At 47.6% G+C, this 19,778-nt stretch overlaps 2 protein-coding genes across 2 annotated transcripts in view; both read right to left on the reverse strand.

Annotated features, from left to right (window-relative positions):
- Nucleotides 1-765: 765 nt before the first annotated feature.
- Nucleotides 766-3,710, reverse strand: LOC141171695 (fish-egg lectin-like). Its single transcript, XM_073655349.1, has 4 exons — nucleotides 3,653-3,710; nucleotides 2,234-2,458; nucleotides 1,459-1,792; nucleotides 766-913 (listed from the first exon to the last, which is right to left on the reverse strand). The coding sequence occupies exons 1-4, from the start codon at nucleotides 3,708-3,710 to the stop codon at nucleotides 766-768; spliced, it is 765 nt and encodes a 254-aa protein (XP_073511450.1).
- A 1,340-nt stretch (nucleotides 3,711-5,050) lies between these two features.
- LOC141171696 (fish-egg lectin-like) overlaps nucleotides 5,051-19,778 on the reverse strand; it is a 55,466-nt gene continuing 40,738 nt past the window's right edge. Inside the window, exon 5 of the mRNA XM_073655350.1 lies at nucleotides 5,051-5,635. Within this exon, the coding sequence (XP_073511451.1) occupies nucleotides 5,051-5,635 (585 nt within the window). The remainder of the gene's footprint in view (nucleotides 5,636-19,778) is intronic.

Genomic DNA, 19,778 nt, shown 5'->3' on the forward strand with positions numbered 1-19,778 from the left:
TAAAACTTGAGCTTGCACAGACCAGACAACTGGGAGCTCCGGGATCACAGTCAGTAAATCACTGCTTGGAATTTCTGACTGCGGCTGTTGCCTCCAGTCATTACTGCTCTCAGCGCTCGCTTACATTGGCGTATAAATCGGAAGAGTGTAATCCGATAAAAAATTGGATTGCACTTGGACCAATGTTATTCAATGAAGCAGTGCAGATCTGCAGATTTTTTCTCAGCTCTATTTGGCATGAGAAAAAAAATTGCAGCATGCTGCAATTTCACTCCAAAATCTGATGCAAGTAAGTGTCGAGCTCAGACACTTACTTACCAGCAAATGAAAATGGCTACACCCAGTGGCTGAAGAAAAAAATAAGAAACTGTAAAAAAAAACACATTTAATTTTATATTAAAAATAATTGATTTTGTAATCAATAATTATTAATACAAAAATAAAAATTGCGTCACCTTCCCTTTAAAGGGTTTTTCTAGATCTATGAGAAAAGTGATAAATAAAAAAGCAATCATTAATTAAAAATTATCTTTTATTTGCTGTACAAGCGTAAAAAACAGAGAAAATATTATTTATTTTTACTGAAAAGATATTTCAACAAAGATTTCCATTTGTTAAAAAAAAATGTCTCCCCGAAAACATTGCATTTCCTCCAAATTCCAATATCACTAGAGCCCTGTGTTGACTAGTAAGCAGGCACATGATGCGCAAGATCATCAGATCAGTGACTGGATGCTTTTCACTTTTTGTTTCATCGTGATGGTTTTAGTTTTGATTATAGCACCTATAAATGTCTCCAGCTCGAGACAGAAGCCAAAGGACCCCAGAATCGTAAGTGATATGCTTGAACGTTGCGCAGAAATCTAGAAGAGTCCACACTGTGCCAATTGGGTTGCTGGCAGAGATACCATCCCTAGAAAAAAAAGAGGATTATCAGTGATACAGATAAGGAGCAACACAGTTCAATATGTACATGAAAGCGAAATATTCTAAAGGGTTTCACGTCAATAACATGGATGAATTCTACGGAGCTCCCCTAGGATAAAACATATTTGTGAGACCAATTGACAACTTTATGGTCCTCTCCGTCTTTGTACTGGGGACATGGGACTCCCAGCCATTCCTATTATCAATGGAGAGCTGAACTTTGGGAGGCCAGAAGTTTCATGTCTCTATGAATGGGACACAAGTGGGAAGACCCTTGCAAGCTCTTGTTTTCTCTTATACTGTTTTGGCCTCTGTTATGTTCAAAGAGGTGTAAAAGTTTATAACAAAAAATGGGGTTGTGCCAAGAAACTAGAATGCTCCACACGGAAACATCATATGGTTCTCGGTGACATTGGTGGGTATCTATCAATTTTAATGGATATCTGTACTACTCAAAGAAAGAAGAATAGTAATGGGGGGAGGGGATCCAAATTGTATTGGCTCAGTAGAGTAAGGGAGTCAAGCCCTCACCTTCTGAAAGCATTTCCAGCCTCGTTGACACCATAGACGAATCCATCTGTGCTGACCTCCAACATGAGAAGTCTGCCATCAACCTGCTGCCATTGACTTCCTACACACGCATCGGGGCTCACATTTTGACGGTAAAAGATATAGTTGTTGCCGTTAACACCCCAGCAACCGGCAGATCCGCAGCTGTAATATTTCAGTTTGCCATCCACAGGGCTAAATGACACCAATGAAGCCTTTGAAGTTACACAACTCTGCTTCAAGCAAAAAACGCTGTTGTCAGTGTTCACTCCAACCAGGAACACATTACCACCGGCGTCCACCTGCTTCAAGAGTCCTGTAGATATCAACAACGGAAAGAACACTTGTTACATACAGGATGCAAGACAACTATGGTTTCCCTTGTAAATCGTTCCTCAAGCGTTGTCACGCTATGTTACTATGCACTAATTAGACCCAATGACCAAAAACCCTTGTCCTGTTGAGAAAACCCAATGTCATAAGACTTTATTAAGAAATGTTGTGGCATTAGAGGGGGTCCTCTGTTCAGAACCCCAATCTCTTGGCGATGGTGAAAAGTGGATACAAAAAGTTTCTCTCGCTCTGTAAAACTATTCTGTCCAACATTACACACCCAACCCAATCGACATTGTGTAATGCTTCTTTTCTCCTTGACACTGGGTTTTACTACAGATTAAGCATTCGGTAGACACCTATCTAGGATGCATTGCCACTAGACACATAGACATCTTGACAATGTAATGTAAATCCATCTGACCTGTTACAGACTTCCACTGATTGTTTTGAAGTTTGAAGACCACACTGGCATTATTCACACCCCAGACTCCAGCAGGTCCCACCGACACATGGATGAGCTGCCCAGGAACTTGTTGCAAGCTACTAGTCACCAAGAAGACGTTTCCATCACCATTTACACCATAAACTTGTCCAGCACCAGCATCGATCTGTTTCAGATTTCCAGGTATTTGAGTGCACTGAAAATCTAGAGACAAAAAAAAGATCACAAAAAGTTCAACTATTTTGTATTTTTACTCTCCTGTACTGTGAACTCGTGTCATCGTTTAGACTAGTATTTGGAACACGGTCTAGGATGTCCAAGCTACGACTCATCTTCTAATTTCTTGACTATTTACTCAGAACCTCTTTTTCCCCAATGGGCTCCAGCCACAGCCTACAATATTAACCCTCAGGGACTAAATAATAAGGACAGTGATTGACATGTAATTATGATAGATGTAAGAAATGAGGACAATATCAATTTGTTAAGACTAGCAAAAAAAGCAATTAAATTCAAGAAAAATACACTAACTAGGTAATTAATTTATCATCAGTCCATATTATATTAATGGATGGATCTCATCAGTTTACAGCCACCACAATATGTTAAGATGGTTTCCCAAGTTCGTAAAACATGGACTGTGCTCTGATCGGAAGATCTCGACTGACCACTGGGCCGACCACCGGACTGACTACTAGGTCACCCACTGGAATAACCACTGGACCAACCACTGTATTGACCTGGATTAACCACTTGGCAGACCACCAAGCTTCGTGAACGGAGATAAGTGCCTCATATATGCCTACTAAGCATTTAGCTCAGGTTGTCAGGCAGGATCTTCTGAACCGAACACGGTCAGTGTTTCATGAACGTGTGAAACCGTCCGTACCATGGATAAGAACCTACAAGTGGCAGATGCAAACTGTTGACATCAACAGGATCTTTGGGACCTTTTTGTGGGGGATGTGGGCAATCTAGATCAATAGGAATCTCCAAGCTTCTACATATAGGAATTTTCTGGACATTACAGGCTACCAAGATCCAAAGGAGCAATCTACAGCCGCCTAATAACTAGCTGGGGAAAGCCACCACCAAAGGGTCCTACCTGTATGGTGCTGTATATTCTTTAGCTCTTTATTAGCCCAACTGAATATATATAAGCCTGTATATGGTTCCTGCCAATTCTAGATGGCGCATTATCCCCACAAAAAAGCCCTTTCTCTATTATGCCATATATATGCCATAATGGTCTAAATTGAATAAAATATACATTAAATAATCATATGTTTTTAAGAATTATCATTAATGCACATTTCATATAAAAGGTCAATGCCCTTCTACATCTATGGGTGTCAGACATTGACATAGAGAAGTGGTAGAAGGAGAAGAAGGTCTTACCGGCAGCTACATAAGAGGCTCCTGCGCACAAGAGGATCAAACCAAGGATGAAGCTCATGGTGACTGGAGATGGAGTCAGGGAATGTCATGAGCTCCAAACTCCATCCTATTTATACAAGACTCCGACTCCTCCTTACACTGCAACCACCTCACTAATGGTCAGAAGGACAGTGAAGGAGGGAAGGAGATAACAATCTGTTCCTTAACTGAGCCTGTTTAGATTTCTTGGTAAACATCATGAAGAATGGAAAAACTTATTTCTCTATCGGACTGTCCATAGAACACCAGAATAAAGACTCTAATACACATGAAGAATTTTTTTTATTTGTTTTATATGTATGTTTATGGGGGTAAGGGGCTTTGACTTTTTTTTATAACTTCATAAAACTACTATTTTATTTTGTGCCCTATGGTTTTTTTCGCTTACTTTACAGAGTATAAAATTTATTGGATGAATTATGGAAATGCCAAAAAAGTGCTTAAAAAACTGAAACAAAGTTTACAGTTAGTGATTGAAGTCCTTGGTGCAGTGTAAAAGCTAAAATTAAAATCTGTAGAAGGAAACCTTCCTAAAATGGATTGCATTTGTTTGTAAAATATATTCCCGAACCAATGAAAAACACGTCAAAGGCAGACTAGTCGGACTAAAGTATCTAACAACCCCTGGAGGGTGTAGCCCCGACACAAAAATCGACCATAATTTGGAAGTGACTTTGGAGCAATCACCGGCCACTATGTGCTAATTTTCTATGGGATAATTCACAAATAACCTATTAGATATTATTGAGGGCAGCACATTGGCTCAGTGGTTAGCACTGCAGCCTTGCTGCGCTGGAGTCCTGGGTTCAAATCCCACCAAGGACAACATCTGCAAGGAGTTTGTATGTTCTCCCCATGTTTGCGTGGGTTTCCTCCGGGTTCTCCAGTTTCCTCCCACACTTAAAAGACATACTGATAGGGAATTTAGATTGTGAACCTCGATGGGGACAGTGCTGATAATGTCTGTAAAGTGCTGTGGAATTAATGGTGCTATATAAGTGAGTAAAATAAATATGTCCTGTGTGTACAATGGTCCGAAACAAATTACAAATAACACTGATCAAATACATTCTAAATTAGTTAACAATTTTCCAAAATTTACAGATTCTACCAAATCCAAATGTTTGGATATTCGAGTCTTCTGAATTAAGCAAAAAGGTGTCCACAGCCAGAACCATTCTGCTGGTTCCATATTGGCCTGATGGAAAAGAATAAAACAATATCATACTTACCTCCCTCCTCAGTCCCTGACTGGACCTTGCTGGCTTGCTAACATACCTACTTCCCCCATTTGAGCCCTGGTCTCCTCTTTGCTTCTTGTTGCTCCATGTAGTCAAGTAAGGAGGCACATATAGAAACCTAACCAGTGCCGGAGGCATAGGTGAAGTGGAGACCAGAGTGTGGAGTGGATCTAAGAAAGCCATCTCTGGCGGTATTGGTGAAGAAGAGACCAGAGTGTGGAGTGGGTCTAAGAAAGCCATCTCTGGCGGTATTGGTGAAGAAGAGACCAGAGTGCGGACAGGGTGTAAGAAAACCATCTCTGGCGGTATTGGTGAAGAAGAGACCAGAGTGTGGAGTGGGTCTAAGAAAGCCATCGCTGGAGGAATTGGTGAAGTGGAGATGAGAGTGTGGAGTGGGTCTAAGAAAGCCATCGCTGGTGGTATTGGTGAAGAGGAGACCAGAGTGCGGAGTGGGTCTAAGAAAGCCATCATTGGAGGCATTGGCGAAGAAGAGACCAGAGTGCGGAGTGAGTCTAAGAAAGTCATCGCTGGAGGCATTGGTGAAGAGGAGACCAGAGTGCGGAGTGGGTCTAAAAGAGCCATCGCTGGAGGCATTGGTGAAGAGGAGACCAGAGTGCAGAGTGGGTGTAAGAAAGCCATCGCTGGAGGCATTGGTGAAGAGGAGACCAGAGTGTGGAGTTGGACTAAGAAAGCCATTGGAGAACTGTCAGAAGAGACAAATAAAGGAAAGGAGATTATGATAGTTTATTGTCTTTTAAACCCTTTACTGACCCATCCATTTATTATTCTTTGCGGTCAGGCGACCTCAGGGCATAACAGGCAATTTTGTGTTTGCTACTAGGCCAATTTCAGTTGCATCAAATAAATGTGATGCAAATTAAATTTTCTAGGTGAACCACGAGAGATTTCTCTGAATTAAAATTTTGGCAGATTTGTTCATCTCTAATTAGAATTGTGAAATAAAAGTGATCATGCAAAAGTTCTGCGCCAATGAGTGGTCATGCCAGACGCAGGTGTAATGAAGGCCCTTAGGTCTGCCATCCTTGTATACAGATTAGGCTCTAATAGGATGCCTTTCAGCATTAAGCTGACATGCGTGATTGCATGGTCATGTACTTAGCGGAGCAAGAAAAAAAATATAAAAAAGTTAAATTACATATTTAAAAATATTAAAAAAGTCTCTTCCTAATACAAAAAAAAGTTTATATCAAAATCAATAAATAAAAAAAAAGTATATAATAGACATCACTGTGCCCATAGACTCAAGTTGTAGAATCAATTAACAGAAAATAGAAAAGTCAGAACTTGTTCACACAAAATTGAAAAATGTTTGGTATTGACAAAATAAAAATGTAAAATATCTTCAATCCATAATGGACCAAGTTCATTATTTGCTTTTTTTTGGGTAAGTCACTTTTCTTTTTTTTATCTTGTGGTACTCAATGACATTTTTGCACCAAATTATTCAAAAAATGGTGCACGTGGTTAATTAATATTGTAGAAAATATATAACTATATTTTTTTATTTTTTTGCACCTTTTTAGAGAAAAAAAGTTGCCTGTAAAGCTAAAATGACACAAAACTTATGCAAAAATTACAGACATACCTAAAATCACTCCATGGGAAAGGTGTGGAGGGCTAGAGAACATTTGTGCAAAAACTTTTAAAAAATTTGCAAACTGGACACAAACTCCTGGAAAACAAAATCCACGTCTACATTGAAAAATATTAAAAAAAACAAACAAAGGTTTCAGTAAACAGCATTTTTGCAGCTTTTTTTTCCAGAAGCTTCTTTTTGTACTTTTTTTCTGACGCATTTTAAAGCAATTTGTAAACTTTTTTTTATGGGCTTATTTTTTTAAGTCCATTAAGCAATGGGTAAAACTCGAAAAATTATTTTAGGCAAAAAATTTTTTTTGTAAAAACTCAGACACATTTTTTTTTTCACTAATATCCATCAATGCTGACCCCCACAAAAAAAAACTTTATTTTTCACACGTGTTATATTGGATGATAAAACTGGAAGAATCCAACTTTTCCACCAGATTCTGTTACTGATTCTTGTTTTTTTGATAAGATGTAATGACCCATTTTATCTCTTGGACTTTAAAGGTTCAATTAAGGAGTCTCCGAAGTGTCTGTAGAGGGACAGACACCTCTTCCACCTCTCTTTTGTTCCTTATCTGATAAGGTCAGGAGAGATGTTGATCCTGCATGTCCAATATTGGACTGCTGATCGCTTTGTTCTCCTGAAAATAAGCCGTTGTCTGATGTTGAAGATGAAATGATCTCTAAAAGGCCTAAAGTTATATATGACACATTTCCATTGTATTTTAGGCAATATATATATATATATTCTCATCTTTTTTTCAATTTTGTATGAGACTTTCTAAAGTTCTAAATCTTTGTAATGTACTTCATTACTTTACTTTGCTTACTTCTCTCTCAAGCTCCTTGCTGAAAGTGATGTCTTAACTGCCTACAGTAGTTCAGGCTCTTTTTGAAGTTCCTTTACACTGCAGCTTTTTTTATTTAATTATTGTTCCACCTTTGCAAAGTTATGAATCTTTTTTCCTAGTTCATGTTCTTTTAGATGCTGCTTTGAGCTGCTGCTCCAGCAAGAATTTTTCCTCAAACAGTATTTACAAATCCTCTCCCTGTTCTTTGCTCCCTCCTGTAAGTTCAGACAGTGACAGTGTTTGTAAATACTGTTTGAGTAAAGATTCTTGTTAGAGAAGCAGCTCAAAGCAGCTTCTAAAAGAGCATGAAGTAGGCGGAAAGATTCATAACTTTGCAAAGGCAGAAAGATAATTTTAAAAAAAGTAAGAAAGCATTGTAAAGTGTTGGGGATGGCACTATATAAATAAAACTTATTATTATTAAGTTACTCTTTAAAAGTAACAATAATTAAAACAAAAGTTTATGACTCGCCCCCTGGGCCGTGGGGCACTCGGATCCGGGCAGTAGGGGAACGATGGGAGTAGTAGTGGCAACCCGGTTCTGTGGCTCAGGGTGGTCAGGCCAGTGGTAGTCCGTTATGTGCTGATGATTATGTCCGACTACGCCACCCGTGGATTTGCGGTTATTAGGAACCGCCGCTGCATGCAGACCGCTGGGGCTGATGAGGTGTGCAGCTAGGGTAGTGTGACTCCCCACAGGAAGAGTTCGGCCCCAGGGCAGTATAGTGGATGGTGGGAGTGATGGTAGTGAGAGTCCCAGTGCTGATAGTGCTGGAGGAGCAAGGAGCACACAGACAACAGGTTGCAGTCCAGGGTCTTTACTAGAACAGGTAAATTGACCCAGAAACAGTCCCAGCTAGGAGGGGACCTGGATGTCTGAGAGCAACGGGGAAATTGGCCCTGGTCAGGGTGAGGGTGTAGGCCTACCGTGCTTTCTGCGCTCCTTCTGGCTATCTCCTCGTTATAGGGTAACAGCCCACGTTTCCGAGCTTTCCGTGTATTCTCGCCTGTATGGCCTGCGACGTGGGTTCCTTTCTGCTCCCAGCCTTGTACGGCTTTGCTGGTCCCTTCTGTTGTGGCAGGGCCTCCAGGCTTCTTAGGCCAAGGAATATACAGTCCCTTGCGGACTGGTTATCTGCTGGGGGATGTGGAATCCTCCCAGCCTCAGACACCAAAGTCTGGTAGATTAAGTCCGTTATCTGCCAAGACAGGCTCTCTTCGCCTCTTGTCTCTGGCTTGTGGCTCTCCTCCTGCCACACTTCCTCTTAGGTGCAATACAACTGTCTGTCCCTGCTCCACTCTGGGACACGTCTCATTGCTGAGACAGGCCATCCAGTTCTCCCTAACCCTGCCCCCAGTACCAGCTTTTATAGGGGCAGCCTGCTCCCCCTACTGGCCTGAGACAGGAGGTACTGCATGCTAATGTTCCCCTGACTAGAGAACCCCCCCTTGCTCTCAGACACAGCTTTATTACATTTTGTGGCATCCAGGCCAGGGTGACACATTCCCCCCTAGTAAAATTTAGTACTCCGGGACTAAACAGTAAACAAAGACAATATGCATAACCATAAAACATTATCAGACAGACGACGCACAGCTTGAGTTCTTAAGGTCACAGTGTGGCATGTGACCGGGTGTCCATATCACCAATACAACGGGGAGCCTTAACCAGGTGGGGGTCTGTCCTACCCCAAGTCCTTTACAGTCTTAGTTCCTTCCTTGGTTAGGCTCCGAACGCAGTCCATACAAGGTCCCGGTTATAAAAAGTCCATAACCTTGGAGTCCTTACGGTAGCTGCAAGAAACTGAAACACAGAATTATCAAACAAGCATGTAACTTGGCAAACAATTCAACATTTGGCAACAGGGTTATTTACAATCTTAGTGCACTCTATATTCTCCAGCGAGCGGGTATCTGTCCCTTTGTGCTCCTGGTTGATCTACGTAGCCCACTGTCTGGTGGTGGACCAACCTGGCTTTCCCCACTAGCGTTAGGGGTACAGCTACCAGCTGGGTGTACAGGTAGGGCAGGCAGCTGTCTGTGGGTCCTTTAGCTTACCGCAGGCATGGCAGGCTCACTGTCAGCAGAGGGTTGACTCTCCTGGGCTGCTGGTACAGGCTCTTCTGCCTCTGGAACTGCTCGCTCCTCTTCACCTTCCGGCTCTGGTGTTGGTTGTTGCTGTGCCGGTTGCAGGAAATGCAGGACGGGTACCACTATGGCATCATTTATGCGAGTCCAGGACTGAGGGAACTCTCCGAGAACGGTGCTGATCATTTCTTCCTTGTCCTCTGCGGGTTCAAGGTCACTCTGATCCTCTTCTGCACTACGGAGTTGCTCGGGGCACCTTTTGAGGTGGTCCCTGGAGACGACACTAGTGGTTTCTCCTCCGTCCTTGGTGATCACGCACACCTTCGGGTTGTCGTGATCAGACTGCAGTACGGTGTAGGGTTCCCTTTCCCACTGGTCGTCCAACTTATGTAGCCTTCTTTTTCGCTTTAGGACTTGCTCACCAGGTTCTAGGGGACCAGCAGGGGCGTGTTGATTGAAGAGTTTTTCTTGCTTCTCTCTCACCTGGGCCAGGCTCTTCTCCACACTCTCCTGTACCTTCTTGTACTGCAGTTGCCTTTCCATATCCCAGTCCGCATCCGGGGAGGTGTCCTCAGGTATTAGGACTCCCATCTCCAGGTCTATGGGCAGCTTGCCTGGTCTAGCTCGCATCAGGTAAGCCGGGGTGCAGTTTGTAGCATTCACCGGGATATTGTTGTATCGCTCTATCAGGACCGGCAGTTTTTCTGGCCACAGGCTGCGTTCCTCCAGGGGCAACGTCTTCAGGAGATCAATGACTATAATGTTCATCTTCTCACACATCCCTTTGGTTTGGGGGTGGTAAGGCGTTGTACGAATCTTCTTACAGCCATAGAGGTTGCAGAACTCCTGGAAGATTTCAGCTTCGAACGCTGGACCCTGGTCTGTCAGGACCTGTTCCGGATACCCGTGTGGACGACAGAAGTATTGCTGGAAGGCTCTGGCCGCTGTTTGGGCTGTCAAGTCTTTTACCGGGACCACCACGAGAAAACGGGAATAGTGGTCCACAATTGTCAGGGCGTAGATGTACCCTGACCGGCTTGGAGCCAACTTGACGTGGTCTAGAGCTACCAGCTCAAGAGGCTGCGTTGTGACGATGGGCCTCAAGGGTGTCTTCTGGCTGGTGCGGTCCTTCCTCCTTAGGTGACAAGGGCCACAGTCTCTGCACCACTTTTCTACAGCTCCTCTCATGCCGACCCAAAAGAACCTTCCTCTTAGCAGGAACTCCAGTTTCTTCCAACCGAAGTGTCCCGCTCTGTCATGGTAAGCTCCCAGGACCATAGCTGCATCCCGCCTTGGAACCACGACTTGCCAGGTCAGCTCGTGCATCTGGTGGTTGACAATCCTTCTGCACAACTTGTCTTCGTAGAGGAACAGCTTGCTCTTCTCCTTCCACAGCTGCTTGGCTTCCTCTGGAGCATCCGGATCCATGCGGGCGTCTTCCTGGGTCAGCAGTTCTTTCACCAGACGGATGGCAGGGTCACTATCTTGGGTCTCGGCCCAGCTGTGGTGAGGTAGGGGATTGATCATCATGGTTGTTAGATCCTCCTCTTTCACGCGGTGGGAGTATTGAGCGGCTCCATACCAGTGAAACGCGGGGAGTTCTACCTCCTCCAGCTCTTCTGGGTCTTCGTCACCTTCAGGTAAGTGAGGCATCCTCGACAGGGCGTCTGCGTTGGCATTGGTTTTGCCAGCCCGGTACTTGATCACGAAGTCATAGTTGGAGAGACGGGCCATCCACCGCTGTTCTAGGGCACCCAGTCTTGCATTGTCCAGGTGTGTCAACGGGTTGTTGTCCGTGTACACGGTGAACTTTGCAGAGGCCAGGTAATGCTTGAAGCGTTCCGTCACGGCCCACACCACCACCAAGAATTCTAGCTTGAAGGAGCTGTAATTCTCCGGGTTCCTCTCGGTGGGCCTCAGTTTCCGGCTGGCGTACGCGATCACCCTTTCTCTGCCCTGTTGGTTTTGGGACAGTGCGGCTCCCAGTCCCACATTACTGGCGTCCGTGTGGAGAATAAAAGGCTGACCATAATCAGGGTAGGCCAGGATCTCATCCCCCGTGAGGGCCATCTTCAACTGGCGGAAGGACTCCTCTTCCGGTTTATCCCACTTGAAGGGTGGCTTTTGACTTCTGGACTTAGACTGTCCGATCAGGAGGTCCTGCATAGGAGCTGCCATCTTAGTGAACCCGGGGATGAACCTTCGGTAGTAGCCTACCAACCCGAGAAACTGTCTCACCTCTTTGATGCTCGAGGGGCTTGGCCAGCTCTTGATTGCCGTGACCTTGTCAGGGTCGGGGGCCACTCCTTCCGCGCTTACCTTGTGCCCTAGGTACTGGACCTTTGGTTTCAGCAGGTGACACTTCGATGGTTTCACCTTCAGGCCGTAGCCTGCCAGGGCTTCGAACACCTCGGCCAGGTGCTTTAGATGGTCCTCGTAGGTCTTCGAATAGACGATCATGTCGTCCAGGTAAAGGAGGACCGTCTCGAAGTTTCGGTGCCCTAGACAGCATTCCATCAGCCTCTGGAAGGTCCCTGGTGCGTTGCAGAGCCCGAAAGGCATACAGTTGAATTCGCTCAGTCCCATAGGGGTGGTGAAGGCGGTCTTCTCCTTGTCAGCCTCTGCCACAGGAACCTGCCAGTACCCGCTAGTAAGGTACAAAGTAGAAAAGAAGTTAGCTGATTTTAGTGCGGCTAAAGACTCCTCTATTCTAGGCAGCGGGTATGCGTCTTTGTGGGTGATACGGTTGATTTGTCTATAGGCTACGCACATTCTCATGGTGCCGTCTTTCTTTTTGACCAGAACCAAGGGGGCTGCCCAGGGGCTACAGCTGTCTCTAATGACCCCAGCTTCTTTCATCTCTCTTAGCATGCCCTTTGCGTTCTGATAATGTGCAGGGGGTACAGGTCTGTGCCTCTCTTTTATTGGTGGGTGGCTCCCTGTGGGGATGTGGTGTTCTATCCCTTTTACTCTGCCGAAGTCTAGCTGGTGCTTACTAAAGATTCTCTCGTACTCCTGTACCACCCGGTAGACTCCTTGTTTTTGGTGCAGGGGAGTGGAGTCAGCACCCACATGGAGTTTCTGGCACCAGTCCTCCTTTTGTTTCTGGGAGCCATTACCCTCCGCCTGTGGAGATGGAGGCAAGGGTTCCACGGCCCTGATAGCTTTGTGTTCGACAACAAACAGTTTGGCGAGTGTAGCGTACCTGGGTAAGTGTACTTCCCTCTCCCCAATGTTGAGGATGCGGACGGGCACCCTCCCATGACGGACATCAACCACCCCCCGGGCGGTCAAAATGGTGGGCTTGCTGTCTGAGTACACGGGTTCTACCATGGCTTGGTAGTCTCTACCTCTCAACCCGATTGCAGTCCGACACCAGATCATCATTTCACTTTTGGGAGGCATGGAAATGGGGAATGGGTCACTCAGTCTTACGCTACCGATCTCACCACCAGACAGTTCTACCTGCTGCCGTCTCATCAGGGCTTTTATCTCCTTGTTGAGGACTCTTTGTTGGCTGGAACTAGCATTCACCGCCACCTGTTGTAGAATTACAATTACCTCTGAAAGACAATTTTCAATTACATTAGTACCCACCGTTATTTTAGGGTGACTTTCACGACGGTCAATGTCCACAAGAATTACTCCCTGTGCCGGCAGTTCAACTTTACCAATTTTAATGGTCATCTCCTTGAACCCCATCTGCGGCACGGGTAAGCCATTACTGGCGATGATGCTCAAGTTACTGTCTGGATACCGTGTGATATCAGCATCAGTCCAATACTGCTTAAAAAGTACATAAGGGATAGTGGTTACTTGCGACCCAGTATCCAGCAAGGCGCTCATGGGGATACCATCCAGCACCACGGGTAAAACCGGGCGCCCCCCAACGTACTTATCACGCCAATTATAAGGGCCTGGTGATCTTATGCCTGGGGGTTGGCCCTCTGCCCCAGGTTGGACCCGTTTAAATTACAGTACCTGGAAATGTGTCCGGGCTGGTTGCATCGACGGCAAATGGGCTGTCCATCCTCTGCATAGCGGTCTGTGGGCCTCCCTCGGAACGACGGGATCCTCCTCTGTCGACGCCACGGGACATCCTCCGGACTTGAAGCCAGCTCGATGGGTCTTGACGGGTCCACTTGCAACGCCTGGACGGTCCTGGTCAATGCCGCGACGCTCCTGGTCAGCTCCTGGACTTGGTGGTGCAGGTCTTTCGACGGGGCTTGGTTCAGGGCCTGTGCATCAGCCCCCACGGGATCCATAGAGGAGGGCGCCGCCTCCTGGTGGTAGGTGAGAGCAGGGCGCCGGGGGTTTATAGCACCACTGGTTGCAGATTCACGGAGCACCCTTATGGCCCTGTCCTTAAATTGGGCAAAGGTCAGGTCGGGGTTCTGAAAGAACATGAGGCGCAGTTGGGCCCTGTGGGCGCTAGACAGCAGACCTTCTATGAATTGTTCTGTTAGCAGCTTATCCATTTCCTGCACACTGCCAGGGTCAGTTTGTTGAATAACCCTCAAGGCTTCCTGCAGATTTAGGGCATAGTCTCTGATGCTGTCCTGTGCCCGCTGCTTACATCCATAGAACCTCATTTTAATTTCAGCGGAGGTACGTGTGTCAAAGGTACTCCGCAGCCGGGCCAGAATACCCTTCACGGTCCTTTTCTCCTCAGTGGGCCATGATTTTACCTCCCTTTGATCTGCGCCAGTTAACTGCCCTGTTAGTATACTGACCTTCTGTTCCTCTGTCAGGGGGTAAACCTGGAACAAACTGTACAGCCTTTCCTTAAAGTCAGTTAGGGCATGGGGCTCCCCTGAGTACTTGGGCAGCCAGGCCGCTCCAGGGATGTAGGGCAGGGAAAATAGCATCACCGCTGCTGCAGCTGCGTTGGTGGTAGTGGGCGCCTCTGTGTCCGACATCTTCCTCCCCCCTAGTTAAGTGTGGCCTACCTTCCAACGATCCTCTTCTGTAGGCCGCGGCTCCGCTGCTGCTGCTCTGGACGAGGACCTTGCGTCGCGTCCTGATGACGTCAGCGTCGCTCTCTCTCCCTTCCAGGACCTAGCGCAGCGTCGGTGCGTGGGGCGGAGCTTCGGATCTCGCGCGGTTTGGACGTCCACGCCCCTCTTCTTCCCACGCGGCGTCCTGAAGATGGCGTCCGACGGCGGGAAAACGACTTCGGATGGCGGGAAAACAGCTGAAGATGGCGGGAACCGATGGAAGATGGCGGGAGACGGCTGGAAATGGCGGGAAACGGCTCCGGATGGCGGGAAACCTCTTTTCAGGTCAGTGCAAAGTCTTTTCTAGGCAAGCAATACCCGTTTGTGGCGGGTTGGTTGCAATCCTGCCGACTACGCCAAAGCTGACTCGCCCCCTGGGCCGTGGGGCACTCGGATCCGGGCAGTAGGGGAACGATGGGAGTAGTAGTGGCAACCCGGTTCCGTGGCTCAGTGTGGTCAGGCCAGTGGTAGTCCGTTATGTGCTGATGATTATGTCCGACTACGCCACCCGTGGATTTGCGGTTATTAGGAACCGCCGCTGCATGCAGACCGCTGGGGCTGATGAGGTGTGCAGCTAGGGTAGTGTGACTCCCCACGGGAAGAGTGCGGCCCCAGGGCAGTATAGTGGATGGTGGGAGTGATGGTAGTGACAGTCCCAGTGCTGATAGTGCTGGAGGAGCAAGGAGCACACAGACAACAGGTTGCAGTCCAGGGTCTTTACTAGAACAGGTAAATTGACCCACAAACAGTCCCGGCTAGGAGGGGACCTGGATGTCTGAGAGCAACGGGGAAATTGGCCCTGGTCAGGGTGAGGGTGTAGGCCTACCGTGCTTTCTGCGCTCCTTCTGGCTATCTCCTCGTTATAGGGTAACAGCCCACGTTTCCGAGCTTTCCGTGTATTCTCGCCTGTATGGCCTGCGACGTGGGTTCCTTTCTGCTCCCAGCCTTGTACGGCTTTGCTGGTCCCTTCTGTTGTGGCAGGGCCTCCAGGCTTCTTAGGCCAAGGAATATACAGTCCCTTGCGGACTGGTTATCTGCTGGGGGATGTGGAATCTTCCCAGCCTCAGACACCAAAGTCTGGTAGATTAAGTCCGTTATCTGCCAAGACAGGCTCTCTTCGCCTCTTGTCTCTGGCTTGTGGCTCTCCTCCTGCCACACTTCCTCTTAGGTGCAATACAACTGTCTGTCCCTGCTCCACTCTGGGACACGTCTCAGTGCTGAGACAGGCCATCAAGTTCTCCCTAACCCTGCCCCCAGTACCAGCTTTTATAGGGGCAGCCTGCTCCCCCTACTGGCCTGAGACAGGAGGTACTGCATGCTAATGTTCCCCTGACTAGAGAACCTCCCCCTTGCTCTCAGACAAAGCTTTATTACATTTTGTGGCATTCAGGCCAGGGTGACACATTTACAAGAACTACAATAATCATACCAAAAAGAGCCAACAAGAGCAAAAAAAAAAAATTTTGTGTAAAGTGGTTGTTCAGGATTTTAAGAAACTTGACTAACAGAAGCAAATCTTGTAATAAATAACCAATTTTCACTCGAAAACCATTTATAAGTTCTGGAGTCCCCAGCTTAGACCAGTGATTGGCTGCAGCATTCAGGTGAATGATAGATGCATCATCATCACTGCAGGACTTTCTGGCACAGGAGCAGACACTGAAGGTAGAGGGACCCTTTGTAGGACTTGCATCTGGGCCCCCCCCCCTTCATCAAGCTGTGACTTTCAGAAACCACTTAAAAAAATATTAATTATACGCTGCTCAAAAAAATAAAGGGAACACTCCAATAACACATCCTAGATCTGAATGAATGAAATATTCTCATTGAATACTTTGTTCTGTACAAAGTTGAATGTGCTGACAACAAAATCACACAAAAATCATCAATGGAAATCAAATTTATTAACCAATAGAGGCCTGGATTTGGAGTCACCCCCAAAATTAAAGTGGAAAAACATACTACAGGCTGATCCAACTTTGATGTAATGTCCTTAAAACAAGTCAAAATGAGGCTCAGTATTGTGTGTGGCCTCCACGTGCCTGTATGACCTCCCTACAACGCCTGGGCATGCTCCTGATGAGGTTGCAGATGGTCTCCTGTGGGATCTCCTCCCAGACCTGGACTAAAGCATTCGCCAACTCCTGGACAGTCTGTGGTGCAACGTGACGTTGGTGGATGGAGCGTGACATGATGTCCCACATGTGCTCAATCGGATTCAGGTCTGTGGAATGGACAGGCCAGTCCATAGCTTCAATGCCTTCATCTTGCAGGAACTGCTGACACACTCCAGCCACATGAGGTCTGGCATTGTCCTGCATTAGGAGGAACCCAGGGCCAAGCGCAACAGCATATGGTCTCACAAGGGGTCTGAGGATCTCATCTCGGTACCTAATGACAGTCAGGCTACTTCTGGCGAGCACATGGAGGGCTGTGCGGCCCTCCAAAGAAATGCCATCCCACACCATTACTGACCCACTGCCAAACCGGTCATGCTGAAGGATGTTGCAGGCAGCAGATCGCTCTCCACGGCGTCTCCAGACTCTGTCATGTCTGTCACATGTGCTCAGTGTGAACCTGCTTTCATCTGTGAAGATTACAGGGCGCCAGTGGCGACTTTGCCAATCCTGGTGTTCTGTGGCAAATGCCAAGAGTCCTGCACGGTGCTGGGCTGTGAGCACAACCCCCATCTGTGGACGTCGGGCCCTCATACCACCCTCATGGAGTCGGTTTCTAACCGTTTGTACAGACACATGCACATTTGTGGCCTGCTGGAGGTCATTTTGCAGGGCTCTAGCAGTGCTCCTCCTGTTCCTCCTTGCACAAACGCGGAGGTAGCAGTCCTGCTGCTGGGATGTTGCCCTCCTACAGCCCCCTCCACGTCTCCTGGTGTACTGGCCTGTCTCCTGGTAGCACCTCCAGCCTTTGGACACTACGCTGACAGACACAGCAAAGCTTCTTGCCACAGCTCGCATTGATGTGCCATCCTGGATGAGCTGCACTACCTGAGCAACTTCTGTGTGTTGTAGGGTCCGTCTCATGCTACCACGAGTGTGAAAGCACAACCAACATTCAAAAGTGACCAAAACATCAGCCAGAAAGCATTGGTACTGAGATGTGGTCTGTGGTCCCCACCTGCAGAACCACTCCTTTATTGAGTGTGTCTTGATAACTGCCAAAAATTTCCATCTATTGTCTATTCCATTTGCACAACAGCATGTGAAATTGATTGTCAATCAGTGTTGCTTTCTAAGTGGACAGTTTGATTTCACAGAAGTTTGATTTACTTGGAGTTATATATTGTTGCTTAAGTGTTCCCTTTATTTTTTTGAGCAGTGTATATTAAATCATATACTGACCAGAGAGAGACACACAGGGGAATCCTTCTCCCAATGGTTGAGAAGGAAAATCTACATGGGTAAAAAACTGGAACAATCATAGTATCTGAGCAACCTGTAGTGCACATGGGCCACCCTCCTCCCTTAGCCTCCCTGCTCTCTGAGGCCACCCTACCTTCTAGACCTCTCTACCCCTTGGGGCCTCCCTACTTCCTGGGGCCACTCTACTCCCTGGGCTTCCCAACTCCCTGGGGACACCCTACTCCCTAAGGCCACCCTATTGCCTGGGGCCTCCTTACTCTTTGGGGCCACCCTACCCTCTAGGCCTCCCTACTCCCTGGGCCTCCCTACCCTCTAGGCCTCCCTACTCCCTGGGCCTCCCTATTCCCTGGGGCCACCCTACTCCCTGAGATCATCTTACTCCCTGGGGCCACCCTACTCCCTGAGGTCATCTTACTCCCTGGGGCCTCCCTACACAGGTGGGTTCATGCACAGCTGAACTTGCTGCACATCTGATATGTCAGCCCCTGCCCAAAGCACTAAATATACTGTATGTGTTTAAAAATTATTATTATTATTATTAGTTGAAAAAGATGGCCCCATCCTCCTGATATATATGTCCCTACCCTCCTGGTATATATGGCCCCATCCTCCTGGTGTATATGGCCCGTCCTCCTGGTACATATGTGACGCGCCCTCTGGGCCGTGGGGTACTCGGCAGCCGGGCCTATGGATGCCGGTATGGCGGGGAATATCACGGTGGCTGGCCCGGTCCATGAGCCAGGGCGGTCAATAAAAAGGGGAATTATTATTTATAGGGAACTTGGAAAGTTCGTGACGCCACCTGTGGAATGCGGCTAAGGGGAGCCGCCGCTGCGGAGCAGTCATCTGGAGCTGGTGTTACGGCAGCAGGGATGGTGTGGCTCTCCACAGGTAGAGTGTGGCGCCCCTGAGGATTCAGTCGCCACAGAGGTACTGCACCTCACCCTGAGGTGTGGTGTCTCCCTTCTCTCAGGTAAGGAGGGAGTGCTGCACGGAACCCCAAACACCTGCATCCAACACTACACTGCTCCAGGCCAGCAGGAGGGGCAAGACACAATGTATGTTTCTGCTGAGCCCTGACCCTGGCTGGAGTGGGGGGAACCAAAGGTAGGGGGAACCAGTAGTGGGTGTGGGTGGAGGAAGTAGTTAGAGGGAGCACTTTGGTAGGAGTATATATAGGGAAGCCATCTTAGAGAGTGTGTTCAGTCAGAGGAGGAAAGTGAGAGGAGCAGAGGCTCTGCAGGAGCTCTGCTCCAGAGGCGGGCCTAGCCAGTGAGGCCCAAGTCTGAAGAGAAGAGGTTAGTCCAGACGAGTAGTAGGGAGCAGTTCAGAAGAACAGCTCGTAACAGTTCAGAAGAACAGTCCGGGAGCAGAGTCTCATAAGGAGCTCTGTTCCGCAAGGAGGGCCTGGTCTGGAGGCCCAGGAGGGGAGTAGGGAGTAGGCTTCATTCTGAGAAGGGATCCCAGGGGGTACGGCGAGTGCAGGACGGCACCCGTACGCCCCGCATCTGTCAGAAGACAGAGGGATTGTTGCCGCATTCTAATCCCCTGAAGGTCAAGCAAGTCTGTGAACTCTGACTGACAGGAGGGACTTCAGAGTACCCGAACAGGATTCAGAGTGGGCAGCGCAGGGCAGGAGGGAGAAGGACCTAGTGTGAAGATGGTCAAAATAGGAACACGAGAAAGTCGAGTTCTGCCAGGTATTCCCAAGCTGCCTGAGGAAGGATTGAACCCCTGCCCGGTGAACGCAGCGCGACGCGGGAGGCCTGCACCTGTACAGTGCACCTGTGGACTGCTTTAAGAACTGTGAGTAAAATCTCGGATGACTGCACTGTACTGCCTCCGTCCATTCTTTCATCGGCGCCATTGTTCCCCCTGCACTTCAACGCCCAGCGCAACCCACGCTCTCACTTCACTGCCCT

This window comes from Phyllobates terribilis, unplaced genomic scaffold (assembly GCF_046119375.1).
Source record: "Phyllobates terribilis strain yellow unplaced genomic scaffold, ASM4611937v1 Scaffold_12__6_contigs__length_324123572, whole genome shotgun sequence".
Lineage (NCBI taxonomy): Eukaryota > Metazoa > Chordata > Amphibia > Anura > Dendrobatidae > Phyllobates > Phyllobates terribilis.